The sequence below is a fragment of the Meles meles genome, chromosome 18, assembly GCF_922984935.1.
Source record: "Meles meles chromosome 18, mMelMel3.1 paternal haplotype, whole genome shotgun sequence".
Lineage (NCBI taxonomy): Eukaryota > Metazoa > Chordata > Mammalia > Carnivora > Mustelidae > Meles > Meles meles.
Window position 1 is genome coordinate 6,231,155 of NC_060083.1, and position 14,054 is coordinate 6,245,208.

A 14,054-nucleotide genomic window follows, 5' to 3' on the forward strand; every position below is an offset into this window, starting at 1 on the left:
AAAAAAAAGCAATCTACCATTTTTTACATAAAGCATATGATGGCAATTGATTTGTCAAAATCTCCAGGCAGAAGTTAACAGACTAGATATTAACAGTGGTCATCTCTGCGTGACTTTATGTCTTGGTTTACAGAGCACTAAGTTTTCTGATAAAAACTGCAGAGAAAAACTTGGAGAGTGCAGGACTTTTGCTAGCTGTGCCCTTCCCCAGCCAATCACCCTCAAAGACTCTTGGGTCAATTACATCGCACCTGCTTGCTGTAGTTTCTGAGAAATTAGAAGGGACTCTAACTCGATAAGCACTTGATTAAAACAGTACTTAGCACAGAGCAGGGCAGAAAGGGGTGGCTGGGTGTGAAGGTGACGGGAGGGGAGTTATGAGGCGGGGGGGGGGGAGGTCAACCAAAGGTGGAGAAACAACTTATGTGAATTGCTTTTGTTCAGCCTGAAAAAGCATTTCCATTTAGTTCTTCAGCTTAGTGCTGGGCCTGAGCCCCACGACGGTGGTGAAGCCACTGCACTCACTTACATATTCAGGTCCCATCCGGGCAGTGGGAAATTCCAAAGAAATAGGCATAATGAGTCGGATGTACTGTAATGCGGCGATGCTTTTAATGAATGTGCAAAGGTTGTATGGATCAATTGTCCATTTGATTAATTCCTACGGCAGGAGAGAATTAAATGTACTTAGGCTACACACCAGCGAAGGGTGAACGCTCTTTAAAATGTGATTTTTCTGTGCTAAGGCCATTTTCTTTTTCTTTTCTTTTTTTTTTTTCTGGGCAAAACATTTCTTGAGCTAATAATGGAAGTCAATGGGAAAATACAATTTTACATATAAATATTCACGACGTACCAATTTGGCAGGAAAGCAAGTAAGGTGCAAAACGAGGTCAAGGTCTATATAGTATTCACCATTATTTGCAGGAAATGTTCCTTTCTAGTTCTTATTTGCATTGTTCCATAGAAGGGGGGATAAATTTCTGTTTTAGAGATAATTCCTTGTCAAAGCTTTACCCTCTCCCTCTCTCCAACGCGTTCAGCATTAGAGTACTAGAGGCTTCTAAACCCAAACGAGGCAATTATCTTCTCCAACCCTTGGGCGGGTGTGAAGGCTCAGTCAGGGAAAGGGAAAGTCTTGCACTTTTTATCACTTGGAATGATAATGTCTGATATGTCTGTGGAAAGGAAGGAGATACGTTCTGACAGGTATAAGGAAGCTAGGACACATACTCAAATCTCAGAAATCGTTTCACTGAATTTGCTCCTGGAGTGAATTTCTTGAATGCCTACCAGGTGCCCCACGTGGTGTTGGCTCCCACACGGCAGAGCAGTGAGTAGATCAAGGTCAATGTCACCATGTAACATATAGTCTAGGGCAAGAGATAGACATTAGTTGAGTGGCTCAAATATATAATGGCTTCATCATTCTGTTGCAAGTGATGTAATTCCCCAACTATTAGCTTCTCCTCCAAGGCTGGCAGAAAAAGTCACTGCCAAAGAGGATCCTGGACCAGATTTCCTTCCTGCTTAGGGCTGGTGTCTTACTGAGAGTCACTATTAAGACAAAGACACATGAGAGGGTCCACTCTGAATGAAGTTTGAGGCGGGAAAACCTTTCCTTTGAGCCACACCAAATGAGCGCCTTGAAGGGACTGATTCCAAGTGAATGCCAAGTACAACCCTAAGATGGCCAACCCCTCCAAGACCTGTCGTTGCCAACACTGTCCCAGCTGCAGAGAAATTCGCGTCTCTCTCAGAGCAGATGTTCTCTGCCTTTTGTTCTAAGCTGGGGCCTGGAGGAGTTGCTGGTCCCCAGCTCAGAGCAGAAGACAGAGTAGCTGTTCCTCCTTCTTTGGGACCCCAGGCACGAGTTCTCCGCCCGTCTCCTGAGTCAACCTCTTTTTTGATCCTGTCTATTCCCACAGTCTAGGTCTTCAATTCTCAACCACCAATCATTCATTCGACATACTAATTTCAAGGTCTGCTAGATGCTGGTGACACAGCAACGAACAAGACAGACAAAGCTCCTTGATGGGAAAGAGCTTCCATTCCAAAGGGAAATATAGCCAACAAACAAGCAAGCAAGGTCTTTGCAGAATGTGGAGATGTTAGGAAGAAGGTAAACACTGGGAACCATCTTGGTTATTGCTGTGTGGGTGTGAGGAGGCAGAGTGAGGCGGGATTTTAGTAAGAGAGGTCGTGGAAGGTCTCCTCAGGTCTGAGGACAGAATGAAAGGATGAGAAGGTGACTATGGAACAGTGAGCATGGGAAAGGTATTCCTGGAAGAGGGACCCCTCCCCATGTATAGAAGGTTCTAATTTAAGGGGATCAAGGAACAGAAAGGAGGCCAGTGGGGCTGGGGTACAGGGACTGAGGTGTCGGGGCGGTGGATAGGAACTGCTAGGTCCCACAGGGAATTCCGATTTTAGTCTAAGTGTGTGGGGAGTGACCAGAGACAATGATGTGGCTCTGCGGGCTCCCCGCCCCCCAAAACGTGGCATCTAAGAGTAGATGTGGAAAGGTCTGAGGGGGACTCTGGGTGGAAGGTCCTTCCAAACTGGGCAGGAAGATGAATTAAAGAAATGTACAGCATGGGGGCAGAGAGGAGAGATGAACCATGAGGTCTGGTTTTATGGATGATGTTGGGATACTCCCACATCCCATTTCGACCCATGAGTACCATGATCACGATTCCACTCAGCGTATCTTGGAAACACAACTGAGGATCTGACCAGAAGGCAGGTGGCAAGAGAAAATTAAATAAAAGATGGCACTGATTCTGTGTGGCCATTCTAACCTTCACAGACAATGACAATGTCTTCGTCAACCGCAAGTCACTTACTTAGAGCAAGCCAGCCATTCAGGTACGCAACTCAGTCTGGAGAAGAAGGGATTTAGTGCTCAATGGAAATAGAAGGGAAAAGGGTATGCACTCTTAGTAGACTTTACAGAAATCTCAACAGAGTTACAGTAGCCTGTCCTCGCTCTCCTTTGCCCGGGCTGTGCCATCAGATAAATCTTCCTAAAAGTAGAGTTTTCATTGTTTTGCTCCTCTTATGAAGAATATCCCATAATTTATCACTACTTACTGGGTAAAGAAGGTATGATTCACACCTTATAGTCAGGATTCTTACCCATCTTACCAGGCTTATGACCAACCATATCCCCCCAAGTCAAGAGTCTACCCCCTCTTCCAGGAACAGGTCTTGGATTTTCCCATTTCCATGCCTTTGCACACAAAATTCCATTTTCCAGAATGCTTATTGGTCATTCTTCAGCTTCTGGGGATCCTAGACCACTTTCACAAGTAATGGATGCCGTAGACTCACCAGAAACAGTGACGACGCGCACACAGATTTCTGTACAATTTCATGGACCCCATGGAAGTCATTCTAACCTGCTGCGAAGCTGTTGGAATCCTACACTTCCTCCCAGGTCCATATTGGATGCCACCCATTCCCTGGCGCGTTCCCAGTCCTCTTCTTCTTGTGGTGGGCAGGATCTCCAGTACTTGGAGGGCTTATGGCTAAGTCACTTGCTTGGAAATTGGTGGCAAATGGCTGTGAGCCCTATCTTACCTGGTGCTGCATGCTTTCCCCTTGGGCTATGTATATTTTTGTCTGTGTAGCTCTTATTTCCCTCACTGGAATAGGAGTTTAAGGACAGGAAATGTTCTAGTCACCTTTGTATGCCCTGTGACTACTTCAGGGACTGGTGTGAATTCATTCATTGAATATGAATGAATTAAAAAAAATAAAATAAAATAAAAAAAAGAATATGAATGAATTCATATTCATATTCATATAAATGAATGAATTCATTCATGAATTAATATGAATGTCAGAGGCTACAGTTCTCCAAAAATTATAAGCTCCTTCATGGCAGGGACTCCCTAGTTCTGATTGGATTCCCAGCGTGAGAGGTACTCAAGAAATGTGCCAGACAATTGGTAAGAAAATAGGAATGGGGCACCTGGGTGGCTCAGTCAGTTAAGTGACTGCCTTCAGCTCAGGACATGATCTCAGGGTCCTGGGATCGAGTCCCACGTCAGGCTCCCTGCTCAGCGGGGAGTGTGCTTCTCTCTCTCCCTCTGGCCCTTCCCCTACTTGTGCTCTCTCTCATTCGAATAAATAAAATCTTTAAAAAAAGAGCAGTAATAAGATCATCTACTGAGCACTTACGATATTCTGAACTCCTTACAGTGTTATTGTCTTTTGTCCTTACAAACCTCATGTGAGGTGTGAGTTCCTAACTCCGTTCCACAGAGAAGAAAACCAAGAACAAGAATTTGGTCAAGCTTTTCAGGGTCAAGTAGCTGGTATGTGTTAGAGCTAGTGTGAGGACCCAGGTGTGTGTGGCTCCCTAGTAATTCCTCAAGACTAATCACAGCTCCCTGATTTGCTCAGGAGTTTGTTCTGAGAAGGCCCCTGCCCTACACCTTTGCAGTTTGATTTTTACGTGTGTTGTGTGGTGGGGCCCAACCCCCTCCACCTCTGCAGACAAGTAGCAAGTGATGGTGGCCTTGACCATAGCTGGCCTGAGGCAGACCACAGTCGGGCTCCCTGTTGGGGAGCTGATGCCCGTGCTCACCTATCCGTCAGAGGCGTGATCACCAGGCGAGGCGTATTTCCCAGGTACTCGTAGGAATAGAGAAACTGTGCATCACAGATGTTGGCAAAGCAGTGTTTGGCCTCATCGTCCCAACGATGCCGCAGCTGGGACAGCCAGAGGAAGGCCTGAGCACTGTCCACCTGAAGAGAGGGTGCAGAATACTGGGGGTGAGTCACTGTCTAGCAGGCAGCACGGGGCCTGCAGGCCACAGGAGACATGGGAGGAACCCACCACGGCACAGAGACCATGAGCTGCTCTGACCCTGGGGGCAGCCACCATGACCCTTTCCCAGCTCTTTGGCTGCCACAGAATCTGCACCCCCCATGTTTGAGCTGTATGTGAGCTTCTCCCTTATGCCACTGTCCATGATGTAGCTGCCCACCAAGGGGGACCCTCTTGTTGGTCTGGTATTCACCTTCTGAGCAATCATCTTGGCCACCACATCCCGGGCATGCACATCAATGGTGCATATGGTCATTATCTTCTGCCGGTCCCCTTTGGAGAGCTGGCCAATGAGCATGGTGATGAGGGTTTTGAGCTGGGCCACTTGCTTCTTATAATAGTCCTTCATGGCGTTCTCATAGCCTTCCTCCAGCCTGGCAAATGCAATGCCCACCTCTGTGGTCCACCAGATCTGAGTGCAGGTCAGGGCCACCTGTGGCATGAGGAGTCACTTAGTAAAGCCATCGCCAGGACTGTCTCCCAAACCAGCCCACTCATGTACCCCCAGTGAAAGCCAGAATGAAACTGCATTGGTGACGTAAGCCCCTTCCCTCCCTCTTTCACTGCATCTTTGCCATATTGTCAAAGATGGTGCTGGACCTATGAAGGGAAACCACGCCAAAGGATTGGACGATGTGTCCAGAAGATGCTCATTAGTACTGTTCAGAGGTCTACTGTCTGACAGCCATTAGAGGGTTGGATACCAAACATTTAGAGGGAAGCTTGTGGGAATGATGGTGGTATGAGGTCAGAACCGACTGAATTAACCTTGACTAAGCAAGCCACTTGTCTCCATCTCCTTGGAGGTGAGAAGTGGTTCTAAGTGGGAAAGTGCAGTCGACTCTTGAAAAAAAAAAATGTATTGTTTGGTTGAAAACAACCAAAGAGTCATTCTGGTCAATATCAGTGGCTTTTAAGAAATTGCTACACCGATCTTTCCATTTCTACAGCCCAGGTGAAACATCTTTCCTGTTCTCAGGAGGTTAACAATATGCTGACTGACCATCTCAAGAGCACTCAGACTTTGTTCTGCTCTTCTTGAACTTCTTGTGGTCTGAGTATTCTAGCTTAGCAAGCCAGCAATGATCACTTGCGACATATTTTTGCTTGTCTGTAACACTTTTGCTACATGTATTTTTTAATTAAAACCTATCACCTTAAAAAGCCAACTTTTGAAGATCAAGGTGATCTACAGCAAAATTCATTGTGGTCTTTCAGAGGTTCAATGTCAGAAAGACTTGTGTCTTTCAGAGGTTCGAAATAAATAAATGGGAAAAGGGATTTGAATGAACGTTTCTTCTGTTTGCTGAGAAACTTGAGATGGAAAAGGCAGAATTTTGATTATTCATGGTGGAGAATTTAGATACATCGATCATCTGTTGTATCATTCGATCTGGGAGACACTGCTTCAGATATCTGTCAGAATAGCAGGAGGCAACACATTTTCTTGGCCCAAAATTCTGATTCAGGTAAACAGGAATCCTGACAGGAATGCTTCCCTTGGTGAAAAAGAGAAACCCGTCATATAAATGTACCCTTCTCTCTCATATCTGATTTTGCCTTTGGGTTTAGACACACGGTTCTGCCTGCGCTGTGATCTTATTGGGATGTTCTGAATGTGACACAACAGCGGCACGGTTAAAAGAATATTTCTTCCCGTCAGCAGTACTGACTTCCTTTCTCGTTTCTTCTGTTTGTCTACACTCGCTGCCAAGTCTACACTCGATGCCAACATTTTGCCACCTTCCTCTCCCGTCTCCTCCCCCTGGCGCCATGACACCACCTGGCACTTCCTTGAAATGGCCGCACCAAGTTCATGGATGCCCCTCAGCCTCTTTATTTTGCTTGATCTCTGCCAAGTGCATGGCATGACTGACCTCTCACCTGCAGCCGACAGTTTTTTGGGTTTCCATTATGACCATTCCCTGCTTTTCCCTCTATCTAAAAAGGCACCGTTTCTCATTCTGCTTTACTGGCCCCTCCTTGCCGACCCCATTTTTGCATGACGCTCAAGGGGGTGTTCATCTCCGTCTACATATTTTCCAAAATGGGGGGAGGCCCTCCCTGCTCCTATGGCTCCTATTACCAGGAAAAATCTGCAACTCCCAAATGTACCAGTGCCAGCTTCCGTCCTTCCCTAATGGGGAAGGCAAGAGGTACCGTGCAGTCAGAGTCATCTAGACAATTCTGATTAATTCATACCTTTCTCTCATCTTCCTCCTGAAAAGCCTGGAAAGGGTTCAGATACATCTCAGAAGCAAGAGAGAATCCCTCATGTGATGCACAGAACTAGCTTTGAGTTTCCTCTGCAGGCCCCATCTGCTGCCTCTCACTCCCTCCTCCCCTTCCTCTTGCTGCAACCACATTCGGTTCCTTAACCACGAGATGCTCTTCCTTGCTTCTGAGCCTTCGCTCATGGCACTCCCCATGCTTGGTGGCTCTTTCCTTCATCTTTAACTTCTTTGCTCCTACTTCAAATCTCAGCTTCTATGTCATATCCTCAGCGGGGGAAGGGGAGAGGTGGTTCCCGAACCCTACTAGCTAGCTCTGTGCTCCCAGAGTACCAGCTCTCATTGGTAAGTGACTGACTTCCACGTCAGTCTGTTAACTTTGCCAGGGCAGGGTTATGATATCTTAGGATGTCTTGTTCCCTGTTGGGGGTCACCTGTGCTCAGTGAAGATCCTGGGACATCCCAAGCAGGCTGGCTCAATGAGTTGAATGGTTTACATTTTCTCCCTATGTTAGCCATGAGGGTAAAGATGGCCAACCCTTGATTCTCCAAGGTAATGGTTGGAGTGGGTCATGGCTGACAATTCCCCTGTTCCCTCTGGCTGACCCCCTTCACAGATCAGCCTCTCCTGACTGAAGCACATAGTGAGTTTAAGATCGGGTGTCCCTTGAAGGAGACCCCCAAGAGAGAGGACCCAGCCAAGGACAGGGGCCCACAAAGGTCCTGGTTAGAATACCTGAGCTGGATAGTCAAAGAGCCACTGTTCCCTTGGCTTTTCTTCGTAGGCAACTACACCTTCTGTAATGCTGTGCCTCACTGTGGCCCTCATATGGGCAAGCACACGGTTCAACCATATTTCTACCTGAAAAAGAACTCTGAGTGAGATGCTGGGTTCTGAAGAAGGTATGATCATTCACCTGGAGGGAGGGAAGAAAATGTACAACCGTGATGGCTACCATAAGGCATAGGGAGCCATTTTGTTTCTGGACCCAGGACACTGATGGGTGAGAATGAGGCTCAGTTAATTAACAACAAGCCCATTTGGAACACACAGGTTACAGCAGCAGGTTAAAGGAGGCTTCATTTAAGGAAGTTTTAATCTGGGTTGAGCAAGGTCAGTAAGTCCTGGGTTCTCACGAGCTCTTCCACACTGAGGATGGAGATGTCAGCCAGAATTATATTTTCCAACTAAATGCTTTCTGGTCTACCAAAGGACACATCCAGAATCAAACCCCAGAGTTCCTTCTTATAAAACTAAGAATGATCATTTCCTGGAATTAGAATTTCTTTCCAAGAAACATGTGGATGAAGGGAGACCTCTGTAAAAGATCTTTTCTCCAGGTATGATGCTAGACTCAATTAGAAGCCCCAGGGACAATGCTGTGTTGGATCACTTAGCATAAGAAACAAAGAAGGGTTTATACCTTAGCCGTGATGGGAGAGGACAGGAAAGAGGGTTAAGGAGGGAACCATCCCATGGTTTGTGCTTCTTGAATTGCACAAGGGAGACTTAGAGGTGGTAGTTCCTGGAGTGGGATGGGATCTGGCTTTCCCAAGGCTGGGGTTGTGGAAGGAAGAGACTCTGAGCTGTATTTGTGCAGAGAAATGACATCTTGGGGAAATGGCCGATTTCAAAGAGCACTTTCTCCAGGGGAAGATGTCAGCATGCCAGATTCCCCTGTGGGGTGCCCCGAGGGTTGTCATGTTAAAGCCTCCCAGTGCTGCTAATCATTTTAAAAGTCCTTTTCTCATTGACAGGGTAGTTGTTTATGTGCATTTTATTCCTCTCCATACAGGTCTTTGGTTAAGAAAGACAGATGGATATTGACATGTGTCCTTCCTGGAGAGAGGAGAGTAGGAACTAGGAGCTTCTCCAATGTCAGTTCAAGTCAAGAGGAGCTGGCAGTCCCAGGACACAGACAGCAGTTCTGGCCCAAGGTCAAGGTGGCCATGCTGAAGGTTGAGGCTGCCTGTATTTGAATGCAGACACTTGAGAGGGAAAGGGGATGAGGCGGGAGGGAACAGGACTTCTACTCTACCTGACCGCTGCAGTCACAGGGCTCACTGAAGGCCACATACTCTCCTTCCTTGCTGTACATGCCGAGACTTATCTTGGTTGGTTGCTCACCAGCGTCCAACTGGAACTGCATCTTCGCCATGTTGTCAAAGAGTTTGGAAAGATGGCGCTGGACCTATGAAGGGAAACCACGCCGAAGGACTGGACGATGTTTCCAGGAAGACGCTCATTAGTACTGTTCAGAGGTCTACTGTCTGACAGCCATTAGAGGGTTGGATACCAAACATTTAGAGGGAAGCTTGTGGGAATGATGGTGGTATGAGGTCAGAACTGACTGAGTTGGGTAGAGTGGTCAAAGGAATAGAAAGTTGGTGGGAATCATGGACTAGCCACCACCCAAGGAAGCCACAAAAGTTGGATTCATGTCTGTTTGCATCTAAATAGGAACAGACTGGAGGGAAAAAAATGATGGTTAATTCGTAAACCCTCTTTCTCAGGAGATAGGCAGAGGAGAGCCTGCAGGAGGGTGGAGGTGACAGTGGCCTATGGAGAAGTCACCAGCTTTTGGAAACATTTTGGTGCAGCAAAGCAAGCATTCTCAACTCAGTCAGAAAGCCTGGCCATGCCAGGACTTCTCCCTTGTGTGTTGTCTCATGGTACAGAGGCCCTTTATGGTAGTGTCCCAGAGGAATGTTTTAGGAGGGTTGCTGGAGAGCCACACCATAATCCTGAGGTGAGGGAGATGGCAGGTTGGGGAGGAAAAATTAGTAGAAAGCTGCTCTTTGGTAAGGCTTTTTGAGATATAGGGACTTCGAACTCATGGTACCCTGAGTTGTAACCCCAAATCTACACCAGCCTATGAGAGGAGAAATTCTACATGTGTTGAAGTAAACTGTGAGGTACTTGAGGAGAACGAACCCACAGTGACAGGATGAATATCTTGATGGGATGGATCCTTCTTTATCCGAGAGAGAGAGAGAGAGAGAGAAAGAAAGGAGAGGGAGAGGAAGGAGAAAGAAGGGGAGAAAGAGGAGGGGGAGAGGGAGGGAGAAGCTTTAATAAAGGAAACAGGAGTAATTATGAAAAATGCCATCTTGTTATCAAATAAATGAAAGAATCAGGAACCCTACAAAATACGAAGTGAAGATGAATTGGTAGTGGTAGGAAAATAACATAAGGAAACAACAAATAATAAAGGGCCAAATCAAGACAAACAAATTCAGTATGGCAGATGAGCTTGAGGATCCATGGAAGAATTCTAAGGAGGAGGGGTAAGAGTTGAAAATCTGTGTGAATATATGCAAACATAAATGAATGCATGAATGTAATGTATATAGCACACAGAAGACAGAATCTCAACTTATGGAACCATGAAGGGGAAACTAACCAGATAGATGGAATAGAAACAGTATTTTAAGACATACAAAAAGAAAGTGTTTTCAAGGTAACAAAATCCCTGGTTTTCAGATTGGGGGAAAAAAAAAAACACCTCATCATGTGTTGGAAAAATGAACAAAGTATATAAATGTATACAAATCTTCTAGAATTAAAATTTAACTTAAATTTTGATCTCTAAAGAGATCCAAACAGAAAGAAATTAGAATCCAAGCTAGAAAGATTTGGTGGGGGGTGGAAGCAGGTAGACCTCAGATGATGTCTCAGGTGATGTCTCAGACGATGTCTCAGATGATGTCTCAGCGTTGCATCTGAGGGGATGTAAGGAGGAATTGCCATGACTCGTGAATTCCAAACTCAACCATTCGATCACTCACCCATAAAAACAGGAGAGGGTCACAGTTATGGAAAGAATTAAGGAGTTAGCCTCTCATGCTTCATCTGTCAGAATGGGGGAGCAACTTAAGGATTTACTCAAACAAAGTGATAAATAAATAAAAAATATTTAAGAATGAGGGCATCATGTATAAAGGGTCTGGCAATGATCTTGGACTTTTCCTACGCATGGAACTAATGAACATATAGTTACAAACCAGAATGTTAGTGGGATAAATATTTCACCTCCACCATACCTGGACTGCTCTGGAATGAATTCCATCTATAGGAAAAGAAAAAAAGGTGGGGGGAGGCTTTACCTCTAGGGATAATCTCTTTTTAGTACTTGCTTCTTACCAGCAAACCCAAAACATCAGTTCAGGAATTGGGAGAGCTAATCACAAAGAGAGAAAACGAATGCATGGGTGCCATCTTTTGGCTCCACCAGAGAAGCTCTTGTCCATTGCTGGTGGCAATGCAAAAAGCTAGGACTTCTATGGAGGGAAAATGGGGCAACATCTAACCCAACCCCACAGCACTTACCTTTGACCCAGAAATCCCACCTCTAGGAATGTACCTAGAAGGCAGACCTCCAACAGTACAAAACCCCAACGTTATTCAATGCCATATTATTTGGAATTATAAAATAATATAAACAACCTCTGGCTAAACCATGGTATAGCCCACAGGGTGTGATGCAGCTGTATTAAAAAAAAATGAGGAAGATATCTTTAAATGGATAGGGCATGATTTCCAGGACCCATCAGTACAGGAAAAAAAAAATGGCATTCAAGTAGATACAGCACGGTACCTTTTGTGTGAGAAAGGAGGGGAAATAAGAAAAGGTACGTGTGCAAATGTAAACGTACCTCCGCTCATGTCTGCACTCAGAGATGAGGGGGATCGGCGACCTACAGGTAGTGGAGGGGAGGACGAGGAGGAGGAGTGCTGCCCACATACCTTTTTGCACAGTTTGACTTTAGAATGCTACATATTCGAACAATCCAGCCAACGAGGGTGGGAACCAACCCCCAAAACTCAAGGCAAAGAGAAAGAAATGAACTTGACTCTACTTCAAATGAATAATGAAATTACACTGAAGGGGGAAAAGAACTCATCCGAGTCACTTCTGAAGGGGATATTCTGACTGGCTAGCTTCAAAAGAAAAGCAGAGAACTAGAAAGGAATCTTGAAGTCTTGTAAGGGTGAGAAGTGAGGAGAGCTACAGGAGCATGAAGTGGAGACATCATCCCTCCCTCCTATCCGTTGCCTGGCAGACTCAGACTTTTGGTCTAGGAAGGTCACTCTCTCGTCAAATGTGGTCCCCAGACCTGCAGCATCCCAAGGGAAACCCTTAGAAATGCAAATTCTCCAGCCCCACCCAGACAGACAGAACCATCTGGAACTCTGGGGAGAGGGCTCAGAAATCTGCATTTTCCCATGCCTTCTGGCTGATTCTAAGGAACCAGACCCCCGCCCCGCAAGTGACTCTCAACTCCAAATACCAATAGTGCTCCAATTAGTTACTCTAATATGAGGGGGAAAAAATAAAAAAAAGCCAACCTTGTAGCATAGTGGCTATTTTATAGATGAGGGAAGTTGGTCAAAGAGAAGGGACACCCAACCAAGGCTACCTGGCCAATGAGTGGCCTGAGCCAGAGGCTGGAACCCCAAATTCTGAGCTCCTCATATACACTCTTTCCACAAAAATCATAAAATGTTGAGTGAATACAACCTTTAGTCTTCTCCCCCGTGGAAGTCTGAGCTATAACTTTGGACAGTGATGTCCTGGATGTCTCTTCAGAATCAGAGCAAAGGTGTTCTCTGTAAAGGCTTAGCGTCCCCCCTCAACCTTCCCCAGTCTCTGAGTTTCCCTTTTAGGGGGCAGTGGCCACTAACAGGCCGGGGGCATCAGAAATGCCAGTGGGAGCACAGGTCTGAAATATACACACCACTAGAGAGAGGAGGCGTGACGGGGAACCTGAAACCCTCCCACCCGGAGCCCCCTCCGTCCTTCTGGATGTTTCCACTAGCGCTCCCCCCAGCTTACCTGTTGTGGCGCTGTGCCATTGGAAAGGGTGTCTAACAGGTCAGAAGAGGACAGAAAGTAAAACCTAGGGAAGGCGAGCCTTTTGGTGTCCAGGTACTCAGCCAGGGCCTTCTCACATAGGTATAACCTGAGGGCACAGACACAGAATTTCCCGATGAAGCTGGCTTAGACCCACAGGTGCACAGTCTCGACCAAAATGCAGACATATGCAGCGTATGGAACATATGCAGATTTAGGGCAAGAAACACTTATGGGTATTTGCAAATATACACACTGATGCACTTCTACCCGAATAAATGCCTCTAATAATACCTCCCATTACTTTACATAATGGAAATTACTTTACGTAATGGAAAATCAAAGCGTGCATGCACACGCACGCGCACACACACACTCAGTTGGACAGTTCAAGGAAGCATTTCGAAGACAGAATCAGGAAAAGGAAACATCGCCCTCCCCAGGACAAAAAGGGGCAGCAGCAAGCAGACCATCACCTGCTCTGAAGGTCTTCCAGTTTTTCATAGAGACCTGGTTGGTTTGTGGCTTCCACCACATTGGGTGTCTTCTGGGCAGCATAGGCTAGCTCTTTAAAGTCATTGTCAATGCCTTCAAACCTCTTGGAATCCTGAAATAAACACGTAGGGGAAAATGAACTTTCACTTTCTCGGACTTGGAGATCTCCTCGTGAAGCAAGTCAGAAGCTGAAACCGGTGCTGGGGATGTCCTAAAACTCAAAGAAGGAAATATCTCGACCTTGAAAGAACTTCAGGAACTATCCTGAACGTCATAAACCCCCTTTCTGTTTTTGATAAAGCACAGAGGAGTGCAAAGAGGTTTTGTGTACGTGGGTAATCTATCCACCAACGTGTCTCCTTAGTGGGAAGCTCAATTTGAGAACTTTGAAAAATATTTGTTTATTCATTTATTTAAAAAAATACTATTTATTTTTGGAGAGAGTGTGTAGGGGGAGGAGCAGAGGGAGAGAGAGAATCTCCAGCAGACTCCAGCTGAGCACAGAGCCTGACATGGGACTCAATCCCAGGACCCTGAGATCGTGATCAGAGTTGAAATCAAGAATTAGACACTTAGCTGGCTGAGCCGCCCCAGTGCCCCTGCTAATTCATTTAAAAAGTAACAATATTGGGAGGA

General features: G+C 45.9%; 1 protein-coding gene across 1 annotated transcript in view; it reads right to left on the bottom strand.

The window, feature by feature from the left end:
• DNAH9 (dynein axonemal heavy chain 9) overlaps positions 1–14,054 on the bottom strand; it is a 326,713-nt gene that overhangs the window by 217,516 nt on the left and 95,143 nt on the right. The window contains 6 exon segments of the mRNA XM_045984493.1: positions 4,595–4,755; positions 5,031–5,270; positions 7,805–7,930; positions 9,108–9,260; positions 12,906–13,032; positions 13,400–13,530. Of these exon segments, the coding sequence (XP_045840449.1) occupies positions 4,595–4,755; positions 5,031–5,270; positions 7,805–7,930; positions 9,108–9,260; positions 12,906–13,032; positions 13,400–13,530 (938 nt within the window).